The following is a 27,787-nucleotide window of genomic DNA, read 5'->3' on the forward strand; positions in this document are numbered from 1 at the left end:
TCACTCAGCTTCTTAAGTTATATTTCAAAATTCACCCCTTACAAAGATTGCTAGGGTGTTTTTTGCTTACATACCTATGAAAAGCAGAGAACAAACTGCTGGGAGACAACATCAAGGGACCCCTGGGCAAGATCGTTCCTTTGTCATTAACCCAGTGCAAGTACCCTCTTGTCATGTCTGCCATTCCAATGGCACGAGCAGAACAGTACAGAAACTTGTAGCCATTCCTAAGAATGAAATTCTAGATTAGGAAGATCTCTCTTGATGTGGTAGATCATTCACACCAAGAAGTCACAGTCAGATCATACTGAATTGAAAAAGAGAAGGCAGCTATTCATTTTTTATAAAGCATTTAAGCAACTGGAAGGGAGAAGGGTGTATTGACCCAAGGTCACATCAGAAACTAATGTGCCAGTGCAGACATCTTTAAGACTATACTCCAGGGGTGGGATATTGGAGCCAGTTGGCAACCTTCCCCACCACCTGAGGGCCAACTTTGGCAAATGGGTGAGGCACTGCAATGTCATGTGACCCATTTTCCTTTGTCCACGATATGAAATCAAACTGGGCAAAGAGGCACAGCTTTGCAGGTGGTAATGATCCACTGCAAGCCCTGCTTTCAGCAGGGGACTGGTGTGCATGGAAAACATAATGGTAAAAGACAAAGTACAACAAAACAACACTTTCAAGTGTATTTAATATTCTCCACAAAAATGGTTTGAACTGGTTTTGAATCTTTAGATGGTTCCAACTTCTCAAAACTCTGGTTACTAATTCAACTTTTATTCTCTTCCCCACACTCCCTGAAGCATTTAGGCTGCAACTCTTACTTGGAAATAACGCCCACTGTATACACACATTAAGATTGGGCTGTTTTAAGTCTCCCTCAAAAACAGATAGACCTTGAAGCTTTTGATGTTGCTGCCATAGGCTTTCACTTTTCCATATTCCCCTTTCTGTGGTATTCACCTACTTGCTTGACTTCCACTTACTATTCCATATCCTCCACCTGGTAGTCTGTCCACAGGGTGTGGTCCCTTGTGCTACTGCATCTCCTACTCCTCCTATATGTGATCTGCTTTTACCTTTACCACCACAACTCATAGCTACTTCGATATGAACCAGGATCCTAGACTTGAGTCCATCTTTTTGGTACAGCCTTAATCTACTAGTGATGCTAGTAGTATGCTTCCAGGAGCACACAAGTCAACAGAGGTGCCCTCTTTGATACCAGCAGTAGCTGTCACAGGGTGAAGAAGGGATGCTGCTGCTGCCTCCACTACTGGAACATGCAGGCAGCTATGGGAAATGGAAGGCAGAAAATCTGAAGATGGACAATGTTGCTGCTGCTGCTCAATCCCACAAATTTCAGCAGTAGCAGCCACTTATAGACATGCCCATTTCTTTTTGGCTGACATGAGGAGAAAGAGGAAGCTGGAACCTTTCCTCTGGAGTCATTTGACTGAAGTTTCCTTTGGTCTTTTTTGTGCACCGCAAGCTCAGCTCATGAATGCTAGGGGCTTGCAGCATGCTGCAGAAAATAATGATAATTTGCTGAATTGGCCTACATTTGCCTCATGTCACATGTCTAACTTCTGTATTTTAATTCCTCTGTTATTTGAGTTTGAAATGTAACTTCTAAATAGGAGGGCAACGAGAACAGAAATACAGAATATACAGGATCATGAAATGCACCTTTGGTTAAAAGTGAAAAGTGTCGTGCAAGAATTCAAAACTTTAGATCTTTAGTTGTTAGTTGAATTAGCATAATCAATTATTCCTAAGTTTCGCAACTCTTACAAGCAAGGTACTTACTCATTAATGGAATGATAGAGCTTTGCAATACCCTGATGTGTCCAGTCTTTGCCAAGCTGTGGTAGGATCTGCCCTAAAGCATCAGACCTAAACCAGGAACGAGGGTTAGAAATAGAAGTAAGAGTGTGAATTGATGCTTTCTACATTAGGTATTAAAAGACCCACCAGAGTTTTTTCTGTGCCAATTTTTAAATACTTGCTGAAAACCTTTCTATTCTGCCAAGCCTATGCAGGCAATTTAACAATACAGTGGTACCTCGGGTTACATATGCTTTAGGTTATGTACACTTCAGGTTACAGACTCCGCTAACCCAGAAAGAGTACCTCGGGTTAAGAACTTTGCTTCAGGATGAGAACAGAAATTGTGCTCCGGCAGCGCGGCAGCAGTGGGAGGCCCCATTAGCTAAAGTGGTGCTTCAGGTTAAGAACAGTTTCAGGTTAAGAACGGACCTCCAGAACGAATTAAGTTCTTAACCCGAGGTACCACTGTACATAATTCAACAGTAGCTAATTGATGCCTGCTTGAAACTTTTTGTATGTTTTTTATTGTACAGCTTTGTGTTTTATTGATGTAAACAACATTTTATGACATGATAGTGTATAATTAGTTCTTTAAACAAAGAAATATTCACAACAACTCAAAGCCTACCTTTCTTTAGTAACTAAGTCAGCCTTCTCAAACCAGGAGCAGTCCAAATATTTTGGACTACAACTCACATCAGTCCTGGACAGCACAGATATTATGGGAGTTGTAGTCCATATCATCTGGCGGTTACCAGGTGTCAGAAAGCTGAATTCCTAATTTACTTTTCCCTACTTCTTACCAGGCTTTAAGGAAAAGCATTGGTTTTCAGAACCAAGTCACTGAGTAGTGTTCATCAGACACATATAGATTTTGAACACACTGGTGCAGTGATTTATAGAGGTAAAACTACACTACAGCTTACTTGGTTATTGTTCCATCGATATCTGAAATAATTATTTTGTCATTCCAGTTCCACAGATATATTGTCCCCGCACAACGGCAAGTTCCTTGATACTGGGTTGTAATGCTGAACACAACATCATTGGGGCCATCTCTTAGCTTCAGTTTTTCCTTTAAATTAAAGAGACACAGTAATATATTAACCCAAAAGGATATTAGATTTCTCTGCCAAAATATTTTACATTTTAATGCTAATGTTAATAAAGATAGGATGTGGGTGGCACTGTGGTCTAAACCACCAACCCTCTTTGGACTTGCTGATGGTAAAGTCGGCAGTTCAAATTTGCATGATGGGGTGAGCTCCCATTGCTCTGTCCCACCTCCTGCCAACCTAGCAGTTCAAAAGCATACCAGCGTGACTAGGTAAGTACCACTGCAATGGGAAGGTAAATGGCATTTCCGTGCACTCTGACACTTGTCACGGTGTTTCATGCGCCAGAAGCGGTTTAGTCACGCTGGACACATGACCCAGAAAAGCTGCAGACAAACAGCAGCTCCCTTGGCCTGAAAAGCGGAGGTGAGAACCACACCCCATGGTCAAACTGGATTGGACTTAACTGTCCAGGGGTCCTTTACCTTTACCTTTACCTAATATAGATAGTGCACTGAATTTCATCAACTCTGAGTTATTTTTTTTAATGCAGTAGTATATAGAATAGCCACCAGCTTTGCCTACAAATTAGATAAGCCAGATGTAATGAAGAAAGCATGTTACCCCTGATCATGTAGTCAGCGTACAGGATACAAGTCTTACGTCAGCACAATGTAACAACTGATAGCAAAGTTTGCCTACTCTAGACTAGATTATGAACCATGGTTCCACACCAAGGTGGAAGCAAAGGCACTGTCATCCCATTACATGAAGTGCATTCGTAAATTTGGGGAATGAAGTAAGAGTTCATCTGAATGGCACAACTTACTGAAATCTGCATTTAACCAGTCTGTGCATTGTAGATAAGCTTCTGCTGCGGTAGTAAGCTTCTCTCTTTTCTACAGCAGCATGAGAGTTATGTTTGGTGACTGGTAGAAAATATAAAATAGTAAAGCAAATAATAAACCTAATAAACCATGAGTGGTAGTCAAGGCCTGTTCTTGGCTTACTACCAGTGGTCTGTTTGGAGAGAAATAAACTATGAGCTTGGATCCAGATGACACAAGAAGGCAGGCCATGACTACTTTTTTGGTAGTGCAGCAACAGCAGGAGGAAGATAGGAGTGAAGTATCCAGTATTTCAGCACCACGCAAAAATGCACTGCTCATCCACATTGAACTATGGTTCAGTTTATTACGGGATGTGCAAACCAAGCCACTATCCATTGAGAAAGGGTAACGGATTCCCCCACCATGACCATGACACAATTTAGAAAGAAAAGGACAGGGGAAAACAATGATTTCATGTTTGCTATAATATGTGATCATATCTCTCCATGACCCAGATCCAAAGAAATCTTAGCAACACTGAGCCAAAATTATGGAAATAAGGGAGTGTTCCAGAGCAGGAGGATTTATTTAGGAATTGCAAAAATTGACCTAAACATAGTTCACAGAACTGGTTTATTAATAACAACACAAAAACAAATTTCAGCAAGGAGGCCCTTTTCTCTCTCAACTACTCTTGTCATTTCCCCGCTAACTACTACAAATCATCAATATGTTTACAGAATTTGGCAACTTACAATTTGATCTGAAGACAATCTAAGTGACTTTTTGTAAGATGTAGCATTCCCATGGCTTGGAAGTGAAGTGGAATCTATTTTTAAGGTTTCTTTTAGTTCCTGGGATCCTTCATCATCCGTTGAAGATTCATCACCTGTAGGCCTAAAACAATACAAGCACAATAAGCAATAAGAAATGTTGCACATTTCACAGATCCAAGCATTCTAAAGCACGTTAAGCCATTCTGAGAAGGAGAAGCATTTTCTAGACTGGGTGGGAGAAAAGTAGGAAAACCTATCATTAGGGTTTGCTTTGTTTTTTAAGCTTAATGGTTTCCCATTTTAGTGACAGAACAGATGGATTTATGCTAAATAAAGGTAAGTATACAGCATGCTGACTATTTCATGCTTACAATGCAAGCAATATAACTATATTTATGAACCTTTAACAAGATATATTTCAGTCTCTGATGTATTCAGATCTTTTCAGTTAGCACAGGTATTTTCCCACGTCATCAAGTCAGACAATCCCCCCCCCTTTCTGAACAATTTTAGCTGTTGGGACAATGGGCAGAGATAATTTTTCATAGCTACAGGCCATGTTTTTCATTTCATCCTAGTTTTAATGCTTTCCCATCAATACAGAACATTTTGAAGCTTACAAAGCAGATGGTGCATTTATGCAGCATCATAATTTCTTCAACTGGATTCTGGTTTTGTGTGGCATACACATACACCTCACTGGACCTGGTCATATTTCTGTTCTGCATTGATGAAGTATCATAAGAAACTGCTTTATATCAAGTCAGGCCACTGGTTCATCAAAGTCAGAATTGTTTGTGACAAGGGTGTGGAACCTGTGACCTTCGAGATGTTGTTGGACTGCAATTCCCATAATCCCTGACATGCTGACAGGGACTAATAGGAGCTAGACTCCAACATCATTAGGAGGATCACAGGTTCCCTAGCCCTGGTCCACACTGTCAGAAGCTTTCTGGTGTTTGACAGGAGTCTTCCATCCCCACCTAAATATGCCACCAATTGAACCTGGACACTATTGCATGAAGAACATGTTCTCTGCTTCACTGAGTTAGAACCCTTCCCAGATCACCCAGTAGCAAATTTCTATTCTGTTCTTCAAAAGGTCAGCTGTTCACTCTAAGCACAACTTATTCAAAACATACCGGCTTTCAACTTGTTCCTTTGTGGCTATTGATAGGTCACCTTTTGGAGCTTCAGATTTTCCCTCCTTAGCTTCTGGAAGCTAATATATGAAAAGTACATAAAGACTACATCAACATAGGTCATATTTTGCACTGTCACCTGGTCAGAAAGAAAAGCTTGTAGTATCTCTAATTCAAATATCAATCTAGTTGTAAAAAGGTGCAGCAGGTCTGAAATATTATTTTTCAAATTATTTGAAGTCTTCACAGGAGTGTTATTTCATTCACCTCATTTTAAAAAGATAACAATTGTTTACTATAAAGTGAGAATGCAGTATTATTAATCTCCTAACCCAAGACTAGTTGGCAACAATAACTGAACAGGCTCCCAAATTACTGCACAGATAACAAGTTCTAAATTAATAATGAAAAATGTAAGGTTGTGTTGTTTGGCCAGGATAGGTGAAATTTTAAAAGGCTTATACAGTTGGGAAACAAACAAACAAAAGCAGAATAAATGATATAATTTCTGTACTAGATTTCTGTACTAGAGCAGCAGCATCATTATAGCTGGTAGACTTTGCAGTAAAATAACTGGTTTTAATGTATGTTTGCTTTGGATTATTTTGATCAGAGAGGAAATAAAACAAATATCTTTTTAAAAAAAATCAACAAAGACTGCAGCAATTCAACCATGGGACCTGTACACAAGCAGAACTAAATGTTGTAGAAACCAGAAGTTAAGCTTCCCTGTGCCCAATTAGATAGAGTACAACTATGGATGGAGAATCTGTCCATTTAGATTTCTCTCAGTTTTGCTAGCCTTAGTTTGGTTCACTCCATTTCAGGTTTCAAATATTCTTTTAAAGTCTACATGGATATTCATATGCACTTCTCCTTACGCACACAGTATTTTTAGTGAGTTTTATCTTACCTGTTTAACCAAGCTGTCCTTCTTACGCCAGAACCACCACCTTCCAGACTTCTTCGGCATTTTATCCTTAATCCAGGATTCAACTGTAGCCTAATAAACATATGAAATCAGTGTACAACTACAAGGTTGCCATCTGGTTCTAACATGTATAATGGTATCTCATGTGTGCTTATCCATTGCTTGGTTATGCTAAATCTCTGAAATGTTTATGTGCTTCCATCATGACTATGCAGGAATGTACTTAGTTCAGCACAATTAAATTATGGGAGAGCTGTACTCTCTTCATGGAACGGCTTCTCCCTATGGTAAAAAGGCTACCTCAGAGAACAGCTCACCATGGCTACCACTGCCTGGCCCAAGTTCCATTAAGGCTGTATTGCAGGACACCCTTGACAAACTAATACCTGCCAATAATTTCTTATGGAGTGCTCTGACTTAGCAGATGCCTCCTTCCCAGCTCATTAGAAAAATTGCTGGATTTGGAGGGGTGGGGACCAAACCACAGTAGCAGAAGTATTGTACGTTGGAACATGAGAGCAGCATACTAGTGTTTCTCACACAGCTGTTTGCCAGGCTCATGCTTTTCCCTTCATAAAGCTAGAAGACATCCCAAATACCCAAATTACTAGGCTTTGCTTCCCCCATAACTTTGCCATGAGAAGCCTTGGAAAAGTAAGGGACAGGCCCTCTGCCACTCTACTCTGCTTCTGTGGCCCAAAATGGATAGCCTAGTTTAATATATTTCTGAGTATTTGCTGGTATTAGATTACCTGTGGCAAGCTCTTATGGAACACCTGCAAGCTGAGAATCATGGGAGCAGCCAATGCCCAATTATAATACCTGTTTATATAGAAAAAGTTACTCATTATGGATATTACAAAATGCACAGCATGATGAATATGCCACATACTCTTTATTGTAAACATAAAACAGCCTCACGGCAGCGCTAAAAAACTTTCGTATGAATTCTACATTATATGCTGCTAACAGGCAAGAATTACTCACAGAAGTTGGGTTTTAAATTTTAAAGAAGGACAATAGAATAGAATGACAGCTACAATACAGATGAACCAGACAAAATTATTATTAAATGGCATAGGAAAAATAGGAGATTTGAGGAATGTTACCTGTTGTATATTCTTATTACCAAATTAGGATTGTCTATGAGTCCTGGGTTTTCAGCAAATTCATGGTAAGTAATGATATGCTCCATGAATTTTTCTGCAACACAATGACATTTTATCAGATAATTAAAGCATGTTTGTTTCCCCTTATTAGCTTAACCTAGTCCTTCTTGTATAAAAGAATTATGAATTTTTCCAATGGATGCATCTTCATTAAATGAGGGTGTAAAGTCCTGATTAAGCATGTGGTTGCCTGACTCCCCACCCCCACTCAAAGCCCCAGATCACCTGGATCCAACTCCAGATGATCAAGGGCTGCTTTAATCTGCTCTGGACAACTTCTGGATCAACCTGGACCTGCAATTTGTCTGGAGCCTGTGTGCAGCCTGATTAAGAGTTCTGTAGAACTCAAAAGCTTGCACACTGTGTTGTGGTCCAACACTGTCATTTCTACTTTATGCAGAATATAGTTATAGGTGTGATGGACCAAGAGGAGCTATTGCTACAAGGAAGCAATTTCTGGGACCATGTCTTTCTTTTTACTCATGCTTTGTATATCCATGGTTAACATGTGGAAGAATTCAAAGTCAAGATACTAAGAAGCCAGATGTCAGTGGTTAACCTGCTGCTTTTTAAATGTCAATAAAGCAATTCCAAAGAAGTTCAGTGGTGAACTTCCGCTTATTAAAATGGCAGGTTTTTTTCTATGTAGCACCATTTGCTTCCAAACTTCCTGACTGCCCTACATGCACATCTGCTTAGCACCAGTTCCCCGATAACCTTGCTAAAAGTGCAAAAGTAAGTCTGGAACACAAGTTTCTTTCAATACTTACTTGCCCAGCTGTCTTGTACTAACGGTGTTTGTGCACAAGTGGAAACCACTTCTGCTAATGCAGACATGGGCCCCTGCTTTTCACTCAACCCTCCATCCAACCCAATGGAGCCTCCTCTGGTTCCACAGAGCTCCCCAACCCTCCTATCTCAATCAAACTGAGCAACAATAATAGCAACGGCAAGTTCTTAAAGCACTTCACAGGGTTTTGAAGCTCTCTGTTACATTGAAAGCAGGACTTCCACAAAACAGCCAATAGCAGATATGGCTTGGCATTTGACATATGGTGCACCTCAGCAGGAAATTACACTCGGGAAGACAGCTTCCTGCCTAGCTTTAGAAAAACACATGGTGGCACATATGTTATCATTTGATCCTGTGCACTGAGATAAGTGCTTCCTATAGGGCAAAGTTATATAAAATACAGACTTCAAGAGTTTATTAAAAACAAGGCTGATTATTACATACCTTTTGATATCTCCCCATTTTCACTAAGACCTCCACAAAGGGATAATGTGACATCAGGCAAGTCCATTGCAGAATCAGACATACACTCTGTACCACTATCTGCAGCAGCACTTCCCACCGATTGTGGCGACTGAGAACCTGACAGCGTGTCAGACTCCAGCCATTGTCTGGTACCTGGATCAGAGTCACTGAAGACAAGAAAAGCAAAACATTTGCATGTGATTCGTTGCGCTCACATAGTACCCATAGTACTTCAGGGCAGGTCACAACATGATAAAACACAATGAATCTCAGAATAAGGAAAACTTCGTATCCAAAAGCAAATTAGTCTGACACAGCAGGCAGCTGTTGGGACTTCAGAAACGTATCTGTTCCCCAAAATATACGGTTTTTATACACAAACATGGATATACTGTACAGGTGATTATCCATAAGAAATTTCTGAAAAGTGTTCATAGTTTGTTGCTGTTGCTATTTTTTAATGTTGATAATGTTGTAAGAATGTAAGAAGCCCTTTTGGTGAACTGCTGCCTCCATCAAGGGCCACTCAGATGGCAAGAAAGGCACGACCACAGCCATTACCTTGTTTTCCTCCACCTATTTGATGATCAGAAATGTACCGCTTCTGAACATGGAAGCTCCATGGTTACGTTATGCAGTTCTTAGGCTTTTCCTCCATGAAGCTATCTCAAGTGCCCTCCTTCTCAAGTCATAACTTATCTCTGCCATCCCTGCAGCATGAGCTGCTGCCAGAAAGCCACTTTGCCCTGAGTCAGTTCCAGTTCTGGCACAGCACACAATGAAGTAGGTTTTTTCTCCTTTTTCAACACATGCTGACTTTCTGCAATTGGCTTTTAGCACAATATCGACACCAAATATAGACGAGCATGGCAGTGATGTGTTAAAAATCCAACCAATATGTAACTCAGCATGACTCAGCAATAATCATAAAACATCCCAGGGTTACGTTAAATAGGCCTGGAGCAAAGTGCAGCCAAAGTATTCTTAGGCAGCCCTCCCTATTGACAAGAAATCACAGGATAACATAAGCTGGAGATTATCACCCTGTACGTAAATTACATGCTATGTGTGGAAAGGAGAGAGAGACAGAACGGTTACATAGTTTAGGCATGACACATTCTCTGTAAAACACAGATATATACACACCCACACACCAATTCTATCCATTATAACAGGAGAGAAGCCTCAGGATCAGAGGCCAGATGCATCTCCATCCGGCTTCCAAGACTTCCAAGGCCCTGCTCCTCTCCAAGCCACATCCCTCACCCACACCCTAGAGGGCTTTTGCCTGGCTGAATGTGTCCTTAAAGAGTGGAGATGCCTCTTTTTTGGCTGTGTGGAAGATGAAGAAAGATGTACATGTGTACTGAGTCCCCTGACATGTGGTTGAAATGTAACATATTGTAGGAATTTAAGGTTATATTCATTGCTCTGCCTGTTTTTCCCCCTGCCCCTGCCCAACACTGTATGACTACCCACAAGGGAATATGGTCCTTGGACTGAAAAAAGACCCCCCCACCCTCTCCCCCAACCAACCAATGATAAACCAACTTAAAATATTGGAGGAGGAGGAGACTTGTGTCACATTTGTGCAGTATCAACAGGCAGCAAGTGGCAGAATAGGTTCCACCCTGTCTAGCTCCCCCTGGCTGTCCCCACATACTGCAGTTTCCCCCTCAGTTTCCCTGCGCCTCTGAAGATAATGTAATTTTGATTAATAAAGGTTGCCAGGAGCCTCCAATGCAGTGCCTGCTGCCAGCACTTCCAGATATGGTTGTTGGCTTCTGCTGTGTCCTGGCACGCTGCAAGAGAACCAGTGCTCAGGGACTTCCACCCCATGGCTTTCAGCACACGCAGCATAACAGAAGCTAACAGAGACTCCGGAACGCTGACAGTGGCAGGCTCCTTCCCCATGTCCCAAGCTGGCTGGTGGGCAGTGCGGAGGGACAAGGCGAGCAGCCAGGCAGGCTGACTCATGATAGGACTGGCCTGTGAAGGAGAGGTTTGAGGGAAGAGTGAGAGAAAAAGCAGTCTTTCTGTCAAGTTCCTGCGACACACTGTGCTCTGTTGACAACAGCACCCACCAGGGCTCTTTTTAAAAAGTCTCAGAAAAGTGATTAGGGGGGCTTGGCTTTCAAAGTACAATTGTTAACATGGGAAAATTAAACTAGAAAGGGGCTTGGCAACCGCTTCTCCATTATATGTCCTAACAGCTGCGTTGGATTGTAAAAGCGCTTTTTTAAAAAGCCCATTATAGAGCTCTCAATGAAATTTTACACTGACGATTTTACATTGCTCTACAGCACCCTCTGGTCTCACATGCTTATAACGCATTTATAATGTTTTAACTGACAAGAATAGATTAGTTCTGTGTGGCTGAGTAAGAGGTGGTGGCAGGGAGCAGATTAAACATAAAGTTTTTACAACTATCTTATTTTTAAGACTTTTCTCTTACATGAAAAAGGGAAAACAAACAGGGGAACAATGACTGATTTAAAGAAATACACATTACTTGCATGTTTCACTGTGAAATATCTGTGTGTTCTGTCAATTATCTGTGTGTTGTCAATTAGGAAATACCTTTTGGGAAAATAAAGAGCAGCAACCTCAGGTTCCAAAGCTGTCAGGTCATCCAAATATATGTCATCAGGTCCTTGGTGATGACTTCTCTTATGTATCCCTTAAAAAAAACAACCACCAGTATTCATTTAGAACAATTAACAAATGTATTTTAAAGCAGACTGCAGACTCCACATAAAAGTTGCTTCCCGTTAAAAGTTAATCAAAGAGCCATGCAAGATGTCTCCACTGAATTCCTTCCTATCCTAGGAGTCTCCTATATCCCGTTTCCATTCCTCTACAGCAGTGTTGGCCAAACTTGGCCCTCCAGCTGCTTTGGGACTACAATTCCCATCATGCTTGACCACTGGTCCTGTTAGCTAGGGATGATGGGAGTTGTAGTCCAAAAACAACTGAAGGGCCAAGTTTGGCCAACACTGCTCTACAGGGAAGGGCCATAGTTCAGTGGAAGAACATCTGCTTTGTCCTGAGAAGGTCCCAGCTTCAACCACTAGCATCTCCAGGAAGGGTTGGGAGAGAGACTTGTCTGAAACCCTGGGGTGACGCTGCCAGTCAATGTGGACAATACTGAGCTACACTGACCAATAGTCTTGACTCGGCGGTATAAGGCAGCTTCCTATGTTCCTCTAGAGAGACTTTTGAGGGGCACAGCAAGCTGTAAGGGAGAGGAAGACACACTCAAGTCCTCTTCTCTGAACTTCCCTCCATTTACATAATTACAATACAAGCTACTCTTAGGGGCACTTTTACCCATTCTGCTGAAATTGGCTTTCAGACCATTTAAGCTGTTTAAATATATTTGCTAAAAGACAAGAGAGAACCCCCGCCCCCGAAAAGATCTGAAGGCAGCCCTGTTTAGGGAAGTTTTTAATGTTTGACAGACTTCTGTATTTTAATGTTTTGTTGGAAGCCAGATGGGCAGGGTATAAAAAATAAATTATTATTATTATGAATCCAAATAACATTTTACATAATGTAATTTTATCATCTGCATTACAGATGAAGTAACATAAATGATTTAAGCTTCATTTGTGAAACTTAAAACTTTGTGTATGAACCAGAAATTTTAAGCTATTTATACTACAGTATTATTCTACATGAACAGCTGCAAGCAGGACTAGCAAACATATTTGTTACTTATCTCTTGAAAAATGGTTAAATATGTGGAATCTGGGGTAAAAGAAAAAGAATGTCAACACTTTATCAGGTAATTAAAAATATGTTACCTTTTTTCTTTGATGGGGAATCAAGTTTTGCTGGTGGTTTAGTTTCTGTCGGAGAATCTATCAATGGACTGGGAAGAGTATCAGAATCTAATGCCAATGAACCTTGCAGAATGTCCAAAATTGGTTCTGTGGCTGTAGAAGCAAGTCTCTCTTTAATATCTAGCTCCTTAAGTAGATGGTGTGTTCTTGGTTCAGGCTTTACTACTGTACAAACAGAATCATTCACCAAAATTCCATCTTCAGCTACATCACTGCTGGATATTACCCTGAAATGCGTCTTCTCTGATGGAGTGATCGTAACTGTTCTGGGATGTTCCAATTTTTCCTTCTTGCTTATCTGAAAAGAAAAGCATCATTTTAAAACAATAATGCTTTGATCTCATTCATCATCGGCATGATTCAGTTCTAACAACTTAAAGTGGTTCTAATTTAGCATTTCAATAAAACTTGTGTCCCACCCTCCTCCACAATTCAGAAGTGTGTTTGTGTTAGATCAATAGAAGTCCACCTCATCTGAAGTTTTGGCATCCTTACTGCACCTGATTTTCCAAATATAAGACAAGTCTCTGCAATGTCAATCGGCAGCATAGTTGACAGACAAACGTGGAAAGATATACCAATTGTTTGTACATTAATCCAGCCTTGCAAATCACTCCACAAAACTTACACACTCCCAAGCATTAGGGAGCTTCTTATAATGCTGTGGTCAAGTTGTTGGCATCCATCTGTCTAGGGAGACCATGGAGTGAAGTCTGGGGGTGAAGTCAAACTGCTGCATTAGCAGCATCAAAGTGCCCTCCTCAGGGTGCAAGCCTGGGCAATGTGTATGGAGGTCCTGGGCTGCCCAGACAACAAGATCCCTCTCTCAGCCTTGCTGATGTGGTCCAAAGGAATTGAGAGCAATATGTTTGGCACCAGCTTGGCTGAAGGAGGTGTACAAGACACCATTCAAGTGTCTTAGGGACTCCACTTTTGAGTAGGGTTTACTCCTTAGCCTTTTCTTCTCCCAAGAAATCACACAAGGCAGCAGAGGCTTAGGATCAGAGAGTTTTCCTTCTCCTAGATGGGCCAACTTCCCCTCTGCACCTCACTTCCCTCTATAGTATGTGCAGAAACTATCTTCCTGACAGCTGGATTCACTATTGGTGTTGTCCACTCAATCCACTAGAGCCCGTTTTGGCATGCAGGGAAGTTCCTAACTCATCAAGGGTCCAAGACCCTTCGGCTACCCTCTCCTGGTTTAGACGGCCAGTCCAAGCTGTTTCTGAGTGTGTGGCTGCTGTCACATGCTGACAGTTTCTAGGAGTCACTGGTGAGAGTTGAGAGCAGGGTGCTGAGCAAACCATGGCCATGGTCACACCACATACTGGTGAAGTTCAGTTTGTCAGTAGGTAGCGGGAGGAACTATTAAGATGCCCCACCCTTGGAGACAGATGGAATCTGATGGATGCCTAAATGCTCTAGAGGTTTCTTGTCAGTTTCCAGCTGACAGGCCTGGCACTGCTGTTGAATCTAGAGTTTCACAATGGAATGGCTAATGACAGGATTGCTCCCTAGCAAATTTCAGATAGACTATGACTGAACACAAGGAAGAACAAAATATTGTGCGTATTTTGTGATCATGATGGTGGCACAGTGTGCTCACTTTTGTGACACCACTGCATCTCCTCATATAGCAAAATCCAGTAGAGCTCTTCCAGGTGGTAAATACATATTAAAAAATCATTCTGCGACACATTTGCAAAGCACTTTTGGGGATAAAATCCATCCAATTCACAATGAACTAGACACTGATGCCAATACTTGTCTGTCAGAATAGGCCACTTCAGACACAGGTTTAACCTTCATTAACAAGGGTACCCAAGCCACTTAGGCACAGTCAACCATAAGAAAAGGAAGCACTTTTCAGAATACCGAGAACAGGAAACACATCGCATACAAAAATATAAACTGATTTACAGTTTTCCATAATGCACGTCGGATACAAAATATGGCAGTGCCTCCTAACAGCACTCATCCATGAAATGAATGGTTGATTGCAGTTTCTATATTATTTAAAAATTAAAAAAAATCTGGACTTTCAAGGCAGAATAGGAAAGTGATTTATCTGGACTGCAAACTATCATCAAATGTGACACAAAATCCAACACTAGCTGCCCATGATCCACACACCACTAAGTGTTAATGATGTAGGTGTTTTTACATTGTAACACTAACCATTAGACTGCACAAAATTCACAAAATTCTGCAGCAGGAGCCATGTAAGATTCCTGTGGTCAATCACAGCCTATGCTGGAAAGTTCACCTCCTTTTAGAGAAGTACTAACAATGAACCACAAGAGGGAGCTACCTTTGTGCTATTTCTATTGGAACAGTCTCCATAATAGTGCTACTTTTTAACCTATAAAAGAAAATCTCACGACATTATCAAAACCTTCCCTCCAAAAACCTGTATTTGCAAATAACTTTACCTTGGTAGATTCTGGGAACCCTCCCCACGTCCATTCAATGTGAGACTCTGCTCGGAGTAAGCTCTCCGTAGGCTTAACTTCAAGTTCTGAATCACTTTTAGGACAAGTTGGCTGGCTAAATGGGCTGTCAAAATAAAACAAAGCTATTGTGTTTCAAGGCATGAGTTGTTCAGATCTTTTCAAGGACTGTTTTCTCCAGTTTAACAAAGCTTCACTTATACAGAAAGCCAAGTTGGGCTTTCAGACTGTGAGACAACAGGAGAAGAAAACTAAAAATCACAATAAAGTAGTTAATGTTGGCCATTCTAAACAGATTTCTTCATTAGGTGTTTTTTTTAGACATTTTCAATATAACTGTTCTCACAAGGCAAAATAATTATAGTTGCAAGTTCTCTCTCTCAACAATATATTCCTATTCTGCAGGCTTAAAACAAAAATGACTGAGCACATTTTCAACCTAAGACAAGTATGTACTCATGTAAGCACATCCAGGACTCCCAATCAAAGCATGGTGTGTGATTCAAGTATATTTATGGAAACTTGCAAAACCAAGTTAGATTTCTTGGTCCATTTGCAGCCTACTTTTTTTTTTCTTGAAAGGAAGCAGTTTTCAAGACATATGTTCAAATCAAGGAGATAGATGGCAGGCAAAAATCCACTGACTTTTCCATTGTGATCATAGATCACCCTCATTCTATTGCCATTCTATCCCTTCCCCACATAATTTACTTGGTCAGTTACACAGCAAAGAAGCCCTAGTTCTTCTCAGCCGATTTGAAGAAAAGTGTCTATAGAGTTAATACCACATGGAAGTTCCAGGTGTTATTAAGGTAAGAGGTTCTGAAAAATGTCTAGTATCAGAGGTTGGGGCGAGGACAGCTTAAATTAACTGCCAGGGTGCACTATCCATAGAAACATGGCAAGCCACAGAAGTATTGCCCATGTTTCAATAGTCCAGTGTTATGCCTAATGTAATGTTTATGCCAGAAAAGCCTCACAAGAAGTATTGATCTCTATTACAAGAGTAGGCAATCTGTTCTGAGTCAAGAGCAACATTCCCATGGGGGCATGTGCAATGTATGTGGTGCCAGGGGGGAGAGACATATCAGCAGTGGTTGGGGCCAAAGCTGGGGGAAAACAACCCTTTTTTTGCTTTTTCCTTCTCTCTCATGCATGCTTTGTGGTGCACACATTCCCCACCACCACCACCAACCCCCCTTTCTCTCTCCCAACTCTCTTCCTCGCTTTCCATCATTCAGTGTTCTCTCCCTGCCAGTCAATCTTCCCTTGGGATGCATAGCCTCCAACTGCTACCAGCCTACTCTGCTCCTGCCTCCCTCCCTCCCCAGTTTGCTTCGGATCCTCAGCCTGGAAAAATAATAATAATAAATAATAATAATAATAATAATAATAATAATAATAATAATAATAAATTTTATTTATATCCCGCCCTCCCCAGCCAAAGCTGGGCTCAGGGCGGCTAACAACAATCAAAATAATCCAACATTCTAAAAACATTTATTATAAAATTAATTAAAATCAAATTAAAATCAAATTGATGGCAACCGATTAAGCAAAATTCTGTGCAGATTGCCAGAGGAGGGGGTCAGGCTGCGCCCTGACCTAAGGCTGGTGGAACAGCTCTGTCTTGCAGGCCCTGCAGAAAGATGTCAGGTCCTGCAGGGCCCTAGTCTCTTGAGACAGAGCGTTCCACCAGATTGGAGCCGCGGCCGAGAAAGCCCTGGCTCTAGTTGAGGCCAGCCTAACTTCTCTGTGGCCTGGGATCTTCAGGATGTTTTTATTTGCAGACCATAAATTTCTCTGTGGGACATACCAGGAGAGGCGGTCCCGTAGGTATGAGGGTCCTAGGCCGTATAGGGCTTTAAAGGTTAAAACCCACAGATGTGAGTGAGGAGCCCAACTCTTCTCCTTCTCCATCCCAGAGATCACAGGGAATATCCTGAAGAGTCCCATAGGAGCCAGGGTTTGCCCAGATGTGCTGTAACACCACCGTTCATTACATTAAAAAGAGTGATACATGAAAGTGACCTACTTCTCCAAAGGAGACCAGTCTCCATCTGATAAAGGGTAATGGTCCTTTGCGTGGTAAATCAATGATTCTTTATACTCCTCATCCTTTGGTGGAGAATCTGATGGGTTCCTGTGGAGATGAGAGTATATTTAAAAGGGGGCTCACCCTGGTGATGTATTTTAACTGAAGAGTTCCAAGCAATTTGAGGAGAAACCAATAGATCCCGTAAGCAACTTTTCAACATGGTCCATATTCTGATTTGAGCAAGGCCTGGAGATCCAGCCCCACTGACTCACAAGCCAAGGGCTCTAACTCCATTTCTCCCAGAGTAAACAGCAACAGGAGCTTTGGAAGAACTCTCCTTTTTGTTGAATGCCAAAGCTGTTCACTATTGTACACATGCTTGGAAGGATTAAAGAGCCTTTGCTTCTTGGAAGAAAGTGGCTGAAGTATGTAATAGTATGTAGTATGTTATGATGGAGGCTGGATAGAAAACCATGAGAACTAGATCACATTCACTCTGGTCTGACTTCCCTATTCATATGACAGACTGTGTTTTCTTTGTGGGTCTCACCCTTCATGATTATCTAGTTTGTTGTGTGTGTGCATGCACTCGTACACCACAACCAAGACTTGCTCGGGGAAAAAATTACAAACATATTTAATGACTTACAAATTAGAAAGCCCCCAGCAACTACAATACATGAAACATTTTCTGGTTGAGAAATGGGGTTTAAGTGTTCTCAAAAGTAATGCTTTACAAATTAAAAACTTACATAATGCAATTTAGATACAGGTTCAAATTATATATTTACTGCAGGTATTTGCTTTAGAAATACATTAGAAATGCAACCCGAATGGGTAATTATCAGTGCCTGACTGTGTAACTAGAACATTCAGTTGCCATATCAGCATATTTCTTACTAAAGACCACCCCCTAGTTTATTATCTGCTTTTCTGATTTATAAGTAGATATAAGTTATTACAAGCTCCAAATCTGAATTTCCAAATATTAAGTAGTTGAACATTTAAACAGCTGGGGGATTTTTTTTCTGGTAGGATTTCACACTGTTGCCAAATATAAAACAAATATAATTACTGAGCTTTTTATATTTCAACAGGTTAGCCAAATAAGAAGGTAGTTTTAAAAACTTTACCTCAGAGGCAGAATACTTCTCTCATCATCTGAGCTAATTTCCATTTCAAAGCCTTCCTCAGTTCCAGGAGCCGAGATCTGATCTTCCTTCTTGGCATCTTGTTTACATTTTCTTTTCCTTCGCTTTTTCTTCTTCACTGACCCAGAGGGGAAAAAAGGCTCTGCTTCCACAATCTGTAGTATTTCTGAGCTTAGACACATCCGTTCATTGTCACCCGATTTCAGCAAGTGATCATCCGTTTCTTTGAAGAACTGGTCTTCTGTAGGTATTGGGGATGTTGCAAGATGTGCAGGAACTCTTTCCTAAAAAAAAAAAAAAAAAAAAAAAAAGATTTGGGCAAGAATAACAGTTACATACATTATGTATGCACTACTAAACTATTACAATATTCACTATATTGGAATTATATTGGAATTTATACTAAATTAGTATATTGAAATCACAGTGAATGTATAAATTCCCATGTCAATGCCGGTAATTCCAGATCCTTTTTTGTAATGTTCAGAAACTCAACAGACATACCTAAGACTTTTTATTGTCACTTAAATAGGAATGTCAGTATTCACTCATGTACGTCCAAAAAGTGAGGAAAAGAAACACCTGGCTCCTAAATTCAAAATGCTTAATTATATGAAATCCTTATTTCCCAATACACAATTTCCTCCCTACTACATAAAATATGTACAGGTACAACAGAATGTCAGAATAGACATGGATGTTAAATTATGCTACTTACAAATTTTTCTTCTGTTTCTTGCACAAAGAAGGCTTCTCCATTATCACCCAGTTTCATATGAAGATCAACTGCTTCTCCGTTAATTTCAATATCAATCTGTGGAACACACAATACCCTTTCAGAATTTGAAAATGAAAACACACACAAAAATTAAAATATATTTTGCCTCTTTACATTATCCATCCCCACCCCTCTAATCTTTGAGACAAATGGGTAAAGACTGAATGATCGACATACTCTCTAGTACTTGTCTACCCACTTTGATCAGAGCATGCATTACCTGTGACAAGCTGACCCAGTATATCTAAACTTTGTGAAGTTGGAAGAAGGTAACCACCCCACCAGCATAAACCAACACATGTTACAGAAACTGAGAAAGGCAGGAAAGAGCAACTACAGCCACTTCCTTCATCAAAGCTGAGAGAGAGAGGTGAGAAAGAAGCAGGTTGCATCATACCTCATATGAACCAGTGAGACTGGGCAAGAATGAAGTTAAGAAGAGTTCTGCTGGCTAAGGTCAAGCCCCATCTTGCTGTTCTCACAGTGGCCAGCTAGATACCTATGGTAAGTCTATTAAGTAGGACATGAGAGCAAAAGCACTCTCCCTACTTGTGCTACTGGTATGCAGAGGCATGCAGTCTTGGATGCCGGAGGTAGTACACAGCAATCATGTTTAATAGCTATTGGAAGCCTTATCCTCCATGAATTTTAAATCCATGACTTTTAAAGTAATCCACGTTTGTGACCATTGCTGTATCATGTATCAGCAGCTGTTTGGCCCAGCTGCAACCTAGGTGCCCAAAGCCAAATGTGATCTGCAGGGACAGAGTCACCTAATGCTGAATCTATGACAAAGCACTCAATCCTTGTCACCTTCCTGAGTAGCTCATCCGGAGCAACAACACTGACTCATTATTCATTTCACTAGAGTTCCTAAACATGACTAAGGAGATTCATTCATTTTACGCCAGAACTAGCAGCAACTAACCAAGAAAACCAGGGATCATTATGGATAGCTCAATGAAAACATCCACTCATGTCTGCTGAGTGAGAAGTTTCCATACCCCCCAATAAAACCCACCAAAGCTAGAGATTATTAAAAAAGAGAGGCTGAAAATCAAACTGCCAGTATCATAATGCCTTTGTATAAATATATGGTGTGGCCACACTTGGAATGCCATGCACAGTTGTGGTTTTCTCTTCTGAAGGATGCTGGACAAGACAAAGAAAGGAGCAACTAACATTATCAGGGGCCTGAGGAAAGTTGACTATTTGAAGCTTTTTATTTTAGAAAAATGGCAAAGGAGAAGCATGGGAGAGAGGTTTATAAAACTGTGCATAGTGTAGAGAAAGTGGACAGAAAAGTTTTCCTCCCTCTCTACTAGAACTCCCATTACTATGAAGGCACTGGTTTCCCAGTGAAATTGAGTAACAGTAGATTCAGACAGACAAAATCCAAATGAATGTATGGCATTTGCTATCAACAGTTCCTATATTTTCATGCTTAACCTCACAAACTCTCATGGCTGCTAGTCATAAGATCAGCCCTACAATAGTTTAAAGACATCCCCCTCCTCTGTAGGTTAAAAAGAGAAATGCATGCAAAATATATAGCGCGCAACAAGAGATGCAAGTCTTTGTTGTACTAACAAAACAACAAGGTTAATAATACTCTATTTAGTCATAAATTAGAGTGGCTTAGATTTCAGATCTGCACCATTGTTTGAGAAATGCAGTATCAGTAGGAAATTTGATTCAAATCAAGTCATCCTGTATCAAATCTCAAATGCATCCATTCCCCTTTACAGCTTTCTTCCCCCTTCCAAAAACAGATTTATATAGACGAAACTGCAGAATAGTTTTCATTACAAGGTCCCCATCATTCATGATACTCACAACTTTCTCCTTCGAACGTAAGACACCAAGCTTTCCAAATCGGACATGGAATGGGGAGCAAAGGTATGTGCCATCTTGTTGCCGAACTACAATTACATCAATGCATCCCGAGAGCGTCGCCTGATTGATTCCTTTGTATAGTTCCTTAACAGTCACCAGAACTTGGCCTGCAAGCTGCCCCACGTAATTCATAATTTAAGGCTGCAAAGAAGAAATTGATTGAAACGATTAATCAAAATTTAGGCAAAAGGTAAAAGGTAGTCATGGTTGCACATAAGAAAATTCCAAAGTTCTCCAAGTCACTAGCATAAAAGTGTAAGAAGCTTTTCTAGACCATGATCCCCACACACAGCTTATCTTTATATGCCATATTCAGTATATCAGTTTCCAGCTTCTACAGTTCTAGGAATTGATAAACGTCACTTATAAATCTCTATAACGTTCAGTTGCCTATCAGCAAGTGTTTACTAATGAAGTGTAGATGAATCCAGAAAACTACATACATGTGTGAACTAGTCCTAAGTTTAGGAGCATCTAATGATGAAACTAGGAAGGAGGGCAGGGGGAAATGGACAGAAGGTGGGAGAATGGTATGATCCTGTAGCCCAGTCCTTAAATTTTGGTTCCAGTTATATGAACTAGATATTTATTACTGTTCTAGTTTTGTTCTTTTATCTGACGGTATCTCAGTAATCGGTTTCTAAAATGACCTAATAACCAGCTTGGATTGTTGTACACAACAGGTTACTTTGCATGTGAGTGCATGTGTGCTGCATAAAATAAACAAAATTCCATTTTCAGATTATTAAAATGGCATTCCATATTAAGTGCTTTTATGGAATGTCAAGTAATGAAAAGCTAGGGTGAAGTAATAGTTAAATATGCAGCAAGTAGCAGAGCAAGCATACGTAAATTGCTAACCAATAAAGCACATCTATCTATCTATCTATCTATCTATCTATCTATCTGCAGTTGATATTGTTGTACCATGGCAGAATGTACAACACTCTGATGAAGCCATTGGATAATGGAATAAGAGTTACAGACTGACTCTATGCCAAATTAATATTTTTATTTTATTTTAGTAAACCAGTGTGTGTGTGTGTGTGTGTGTGTGTGTGTGTGTGTGTGTCAAAAACCTAAATGCTTATTCAATGTTAAAGCACCACTTAACATAAGAACAGACTGCTACTAGTATTTCTTTCTACAATATAAAGGTTTGAAAATGTTTCCTCAGCTTTCTTACAGAATAGTGGTGCAGTTTAAAAACAACTAATCTCAAGAAAGCCCGTGTGTGGTATCTTTACTATATGGGCTTTCCCAGCTGTCCTTCACTGCTAGAGATAACCAGTCATGCTCTGTTTACAGTGATAGGCAATGATGTTGCATTCCGAGTCACATGATATTAGTTTCATTCTATTTACCATGTGATTTCTCCTATCGGACTTAATCCCAGGCCTGCTTAGCACATGCCTTTTTCTGAATTTACAGACTGCATTCCGTCAGTGGGCAGGTGAAAGCAGGAGATGCATGCTTGCTCACATCAGGACATAACACAGGCCAACAGGAAGGAAGAGGTTTTCTTTCTGTGCGCCCACAGCTTTCTCTGGCTTCCCCCAGACATTATTCTACCTGGTTTTGTGCTAGCTTTTGTTTTTCATATCTGGCCCATAGTCCAAATGTGGGAGCAGGGTGCATGGCCATGGGTGTGTCCACACTGTAAAGGGATAGGTCAACTGCTGTCAGCTGCTATGCACAGTGCAGCTGGAATAACAGGAAGAGTGGAGCACTGGGATGGAATCACAGATCAATCAATCCAGTCACAAAATGCAAGGTATGAGCTCAGATACCTAACTGAAGGGGGCTGGGATGAAGGTGAAGGAAAGAAGCAGACAAAAGGACAGGTAGGCAGTGGAGTCTGGAAGAGAAGCTGCCTCGCATGTATCACTCTTGTCTTTGACCTGGGTGCTGTAGCAAATGAATTATATGCAGGTGAGTGGCCCGCGGGCTGCCAGAAGAGAGACAACACTCTGCTCCTCTTCTGGCAGTGCCTTGTGTTTCTGCACCAGGTGTGAGGAAGTGCCCTTTGCTTCCTCTGCCCCCAGCACGGAAATGAAGTGAGCTGCCCGTGGTGGCTTCCTTGTTGCCTACTGCGACTAGGCGAGTGGTAAAATACCAGACTGGTATAAACAACAAGAAGAAGAAGAGTTTGGATTTGATATCCCGCTTTATCACTACCCGAAGGAGTCTCAAAGTGGCTAACATTCTCCTTTCCCTTCCTCTCCCACAACAAACACTCTGTGAGGTGAGTGGGGCTGAGAGACTTCAAAGAAGTGTGACGAGCCCAAGGTCACCCAGCAGCTGCATGTGGAGGAGCGGAGACACGAACCCGGTTCCCCAGATTACGAATCTACCGCTCTTAACCACTACACCACACTGGCTCTCAATTTCATTTTTGTATTCTCATAATGCAAAGCCCTTGTCAATACAGTGGTACCTCGGGTTACATACACTTCAGGTTACAGACTCCGCTCACCCATAAATAGTACCTCGGGTTAAGAACTTTGCTTCAGGATGAGAACAGAAATCATGCTCCAGCAGCGCGGCGGCAGCAGGAGGCCCCATTAGCTAAAGTGGTGCTTCAGGTTAAGAACAGTTTCAGGTTAAGAACGGACCTCTGGAACGAATTAAGTACTTAACCTGAGGTACCACTGTAATAGGGAAACTCTCACACACCCCAGGTGTTCAGATGTCCAAAAAGTTGCTTCTGACTAAAACTTAGAAAGTTTGTATATTTCTTAATCCTTGTTTAAAAAAAATGCAAGTCTTTTTTTTCTTTCTAGCTTTCTTCTTGTATATGCTGCTGGTGGTAGTGTTATAGAACATTGCAGATACATGTAGATTCACTTGCATGAAATTTGAATACTTTAAGCTATTTCTTTGTTACCATCTTACAAGCAGCAGTCCAAAAGAAACAACTTATTTTCCTTTTTTTTTTTTGCAATGTTGTTACATTTCTTGAAAACATTGAAAATTCCCTGTCATTGTCCACCTATTTCAACTAGTTCCTCTGTCTATAATAAAGCCTAGTCAAGCTATTTATTCCTTTACTTAATACTATTTCTTTCCCGCCCTTAATCACCAGGTGTTTCAAGGGTAGGTTACATAGAAAAAAGCAGGTGCACACAATAAAACCAAGCAACAGAACACTAAACAGCACCAAACACTGAAGTGTTTTAAATAAAGTTGCTTAATATCACTATGATAATTTCACCATAATTTGCAGTCAGGGGAAGGATTCCGTGCTATTTACCACTGCAAATACATTTTGAACATTATTACCACTTTGCTGTACCAGAACCTTAAGGTATTGCCAGGGTGATTGCTGTTAGATTGCTGTTATCACTGTGATAGCACCAAATAAACAAATGCAGCATGTAAACAAAAACAACAAACCAACCCTTCTGTGGTCTAATTAGGTAGTTCAAGTAATGCATGGGAAAAGGGTCAATAACTTGTGTATACCCCAACTCATTGTTAAGGACATTTTTTTCATGGACTGCAGAGAGAAGGTGCACTTCCTGATACACATGTCAAGCAACCCACAAGCCCATATATCTGGCATTTGATGGACAGCAGCAATAAATTGTGAGCTGCTTCTCCACAGCCTTGAATGGCTGGACATCATTTTTTAAAATTCAAAAATCTCCTTTTTCTACTTCCTTGTAACATCACGCAGCCAGTCAGATTTGGCAACTGTGACATCACCAAAGGCAAACTAAACAATGCCCACATTCTAAACTAGCTTCCTTTGCCACCAACATCAACATAATCGCACAGCCAAATCTGATTAGCTGTTATTAGGATAAAGGGGCTCATTTTTCAAACAAAATATGGCACCAAAGTGGCAACTAATGGGGCTGTAGAGCACAACCATAGAAAGGGTTTTACCGGTAAAGATTGAAGGGCCCCCAAAAGGTCCCTCTTATGCCAAAGTTTTTATTAGAAGACATTTGGCTCAGCCCATGTTTTGAGCACATTTCATTATTCCACTTCTAGGTAGCTTGTGAAGGGCTTTCAATAACAAAACATGTTAATTTTTAACACTTGTAATCCCATCTCATTGTGCCATAAACACCAGAGATCTAATCTCCTCTATCTATCTGTCAGCTGTACTTTCTTGACAAATGCTATGGGTGAAGTAAATGTGCCCAGAAGGCGAGGTGAATTAGTGGGAAGAGAGAGAGGGAGGGAGATGGAGAGAGAGCACAAACCAGAAGTCAGCAGGACTCCTCTTCCCCCTAGCATCATCCATTCCCATTCAGACTCACCTCACTTACTCACAGTGTAAAAGGTAAAGGGACCCCTGACCATTAGGTCCAGTCATGGCCGACTCTGGGGTTGCGGCACTTATCTCGCTTTATTCGGCGTACAGCTTCCAGGTCATGTGGCCAGCATGACTAAGCCGCTTCTGGCGAACCAGAGCAGCGCGTGGAAATGCCGTTTACCTTCCCACCAGAGTGGTACCTATTTATGTACTTGTACTTTCGAACTGCTAGGTTGGCAGGAGCAGGAACCAAGCAACGGGAACTCACCCTGTCATGGGGATTCAAACCGCAGACCTTTTGATCGGCAAGTCCTAGGCTCTGTGGTTTAACGCACAGCACCACCCGCGTCCCACTCACAGTGTAGCAAACTGTTTAATTCTCATCCTTCTGGCATAACTAAGCCAGCATCTCCACAGGTGCTTATACCTTTGAATGACAACAGTCAATTGACAACATCTGAGCTCATTAGGGTGCTGACTTCCCAACACATGCTAGCCTCATGTATTTTCTTGGTATATGTTTTCTAGTTGTTTCCACTAACCCTTCTCTTTTTCTGTCATGAAGCTCAGGAAGCCAATGTTTGTATGGATATGGCAGGCATCCCAGAGTCCACTGCTTCTGAAGCCATGTTAATGTCCAGAGAAAGGATCTTGTCTAAACATATTTTTAGGAGGTCTGTGTTTATGATGTTCCATCTCTTACCCTGAATTAACTGTTTTTACTTGTGGGAAGCATCTCATCCAATAACAGTGTCAACCAGTTTTCTAGCAAGGTAATTGGTGGGTTATCCAGGATCAGATACCATGGGAAAGAGTATTCTACCACTGCACCAAAGCACATATATTGTGATATACCTATGCCATACTATGGTGGCCACCCCATTTCATCCCATAAGGTCACGACATTCAAGGCCTCCATAGGATTCAGGAGGCAAGAATCATGGCAGCTTTTATATGGGAGGCTTCCAAAATGTGGAATTTCTTAAGTTAGCTCTCCCAAAACTTTCCTCTTACCTATTTTCCAGGAGCTTGGGGGTGTCGCAGACTAATATGTGATCCTATGCATCTTTACTCAGAATTCCAATGTGGTCAATAATGCTTACCCCATACAAAGGGTTCACAGGATTGCAGTCTCTGTGTGCCTGTTGGAGAAGTAGGGCAACCAGATTGTCTGAAGTCAGCAATCAAGCCATATTCTAGAAACATGAGCTTGAATTTGGGTATTGTAATAGAACTAATCAAGCACAATTACTATATTGCCTGTTTTCATTTAAGATCGCAGGACAAATAAAACAGATGCACATGCGTTTTGAAATTTCTTTTGCCTTACTAACTAAACCCTTGTGTGTTTTGTCCTATTATTTCATCTAGAAAGAGCTAACCAATGTGCATCCTTTTACTGTGTAGCCTTAAATGGTCTCTCTCCTCTTTAGGACTCAAGAAATAAACAAGGTTTTATATCTCTGATCCACAAAAGAACCAAAGTAAATGTGATTTTACTTATATAATTAGCAACTATGTGGTTTTTGTTTTTTTTAATGGAAGTCATGAAGTGGGAATTACTAATTGTGTGAATAACATATCTGTTTCAGCCCTTCATAATGAAGAACTGATCAACAGGCAGCTTTACATCAACAGTAATGAGTGCTTAAGACATCTGAAACTCCATCTTGTATTGGGACTTCCAATCCCTGTATTGGGACTTCCAATCCATATCCTAGAGATAACAGAGAGAACTCTACTAATCAGCATCATTTCTCACAGAAGTTCACTAACATTAACCAAGAATGAAAATTTATTATCCAGGAACAATGTACATTTGATTACCAAACATAGGGGGAGGGAAGGACAATAGGGTATGTTATTTCATTCAGCATCATTGCAATGCTAAAGACAGAGTGCAAGATAAGATGGAAATTTAATCTGATTCAAGAAGACAAGTCTTATATTCTTAACAAGCATCAGACAATGTTGCGCTGAAAATAATGCAATGTGTCTTCATCAAAGTATCCTAAGACTGATAAGTGGGCTATTCTATTACTATTGTAAGTCACTTTGAGACTACTTTATGGCAACAGGCATGATGGAAATTTTACAAACCAGTAAGTCCATTATCCTACACACTATCACTTGTCAGTAAGTCTCACTGAATTCAATAGGATTAACTTCTGCCTAAGATAGCACAGGAAAAATCACTTAACCACCTTTTATTACAATCAGAAACTCAAACCTCACAACATGAACTTGCGAGACTGTCATGGGGTGATGTAAAGAAGTGCTGCAGAAAGGCCAGGTTGTTGGCAACATGGTGGCACAAAGAACCAACAAATGGACTTTAAAGAACTCACAAATTAAGTTTTGACTG

General features: G+C 40.8%; 1 protein-coding gene and 1 long non-coding RNA gene across 2 annotated transcripts in view; one reads left to right on the forward strand and one right to left on the reverse strand.

The window, feature by feature from the left end:
• Positions 1–27,787, reverse strand: part of LPIN2 (lipin 2) — a 35,884-nt gene that overhangs the window by 5,538 nt on the left and 2,559 nt on the right. The window contains exons 2-17 of the mRNA XM_083748330.1: positions 21,096–21,296; positions 19,200–19,295; positions 18,464–18,765; positions 17,328–17,435; positions 15,275–15,398; positions 12,804–13,140; positions 11,578–11,677; positions 8,977–9,164; positions 7,680–7,773; positions 7,323–7,392; positions 6,553–6,642; positions 5,640–5,719; positions 4,477–4,618; positions 2,763–2,911; positions 1,816–1,902; positions 75–227 (exon numbers count right to left, since the gene is read on the reverse strand). Coding sequence (XP_083604456.1) covers positions 75–227; positions 1,816–1,902; positions 2,763–2,911; positions 4,477–4,618; positions 5,640–5,719; positions 6,553–6,642; positions 7,323–7,392; positions 7,680–7,773; positions 8,977–9,164; positions 11,578–11,677; positions 12,804–13,140; positions 15,275–15,398; positions 17,328–17,435; positions 18,464–18,765; positions 19,200–19,295; positions 21,096–21,287 — 2,312 coding nt within the window. The 5' untranslated portion in view covers positions 21,288–21,296. The remainder of the gene's footprint in view (positions 1–74; positions 228–1,815; positions 1,903–2,762; positions 2,912–4,476; positions 4,619–5,639; positions 5,720–6,552; positions 6,643–7,322; positions 7,393–7,679; positions 7,774–8,976; positions 9,165–11,577; positions 11,678–12,803; positions 13,141–15,274; positions 15,399–17,327; positions 17,436–18,463; positions 18,766–19,199; positions 19,296–21,095; positions 21,297–27,787) is intronic.
• Positions 22,457–27,090, forward strand: LOC310848831. Its single transcript, XR_014566637.1, has 3 exons — positions 22,457–22,929; positions 25,988–26,096; positions 27,015–27,090. It is a non-coding gene; the product is annotated as an uncharacterized lncRNA (long non-coding RNA).

Source organism: Podarcis gaigeae, assembly GCF_964106915.1.
Source record: "Podarcis gaigeae genome assembly, chromosome: 7".
Taxonomy (NCBI): Eukaryota; Metazoa; Chordata; class Lepidosauria; order Squamata; family Lacertidae; genus Podarcis; species Podarcis gaigeae.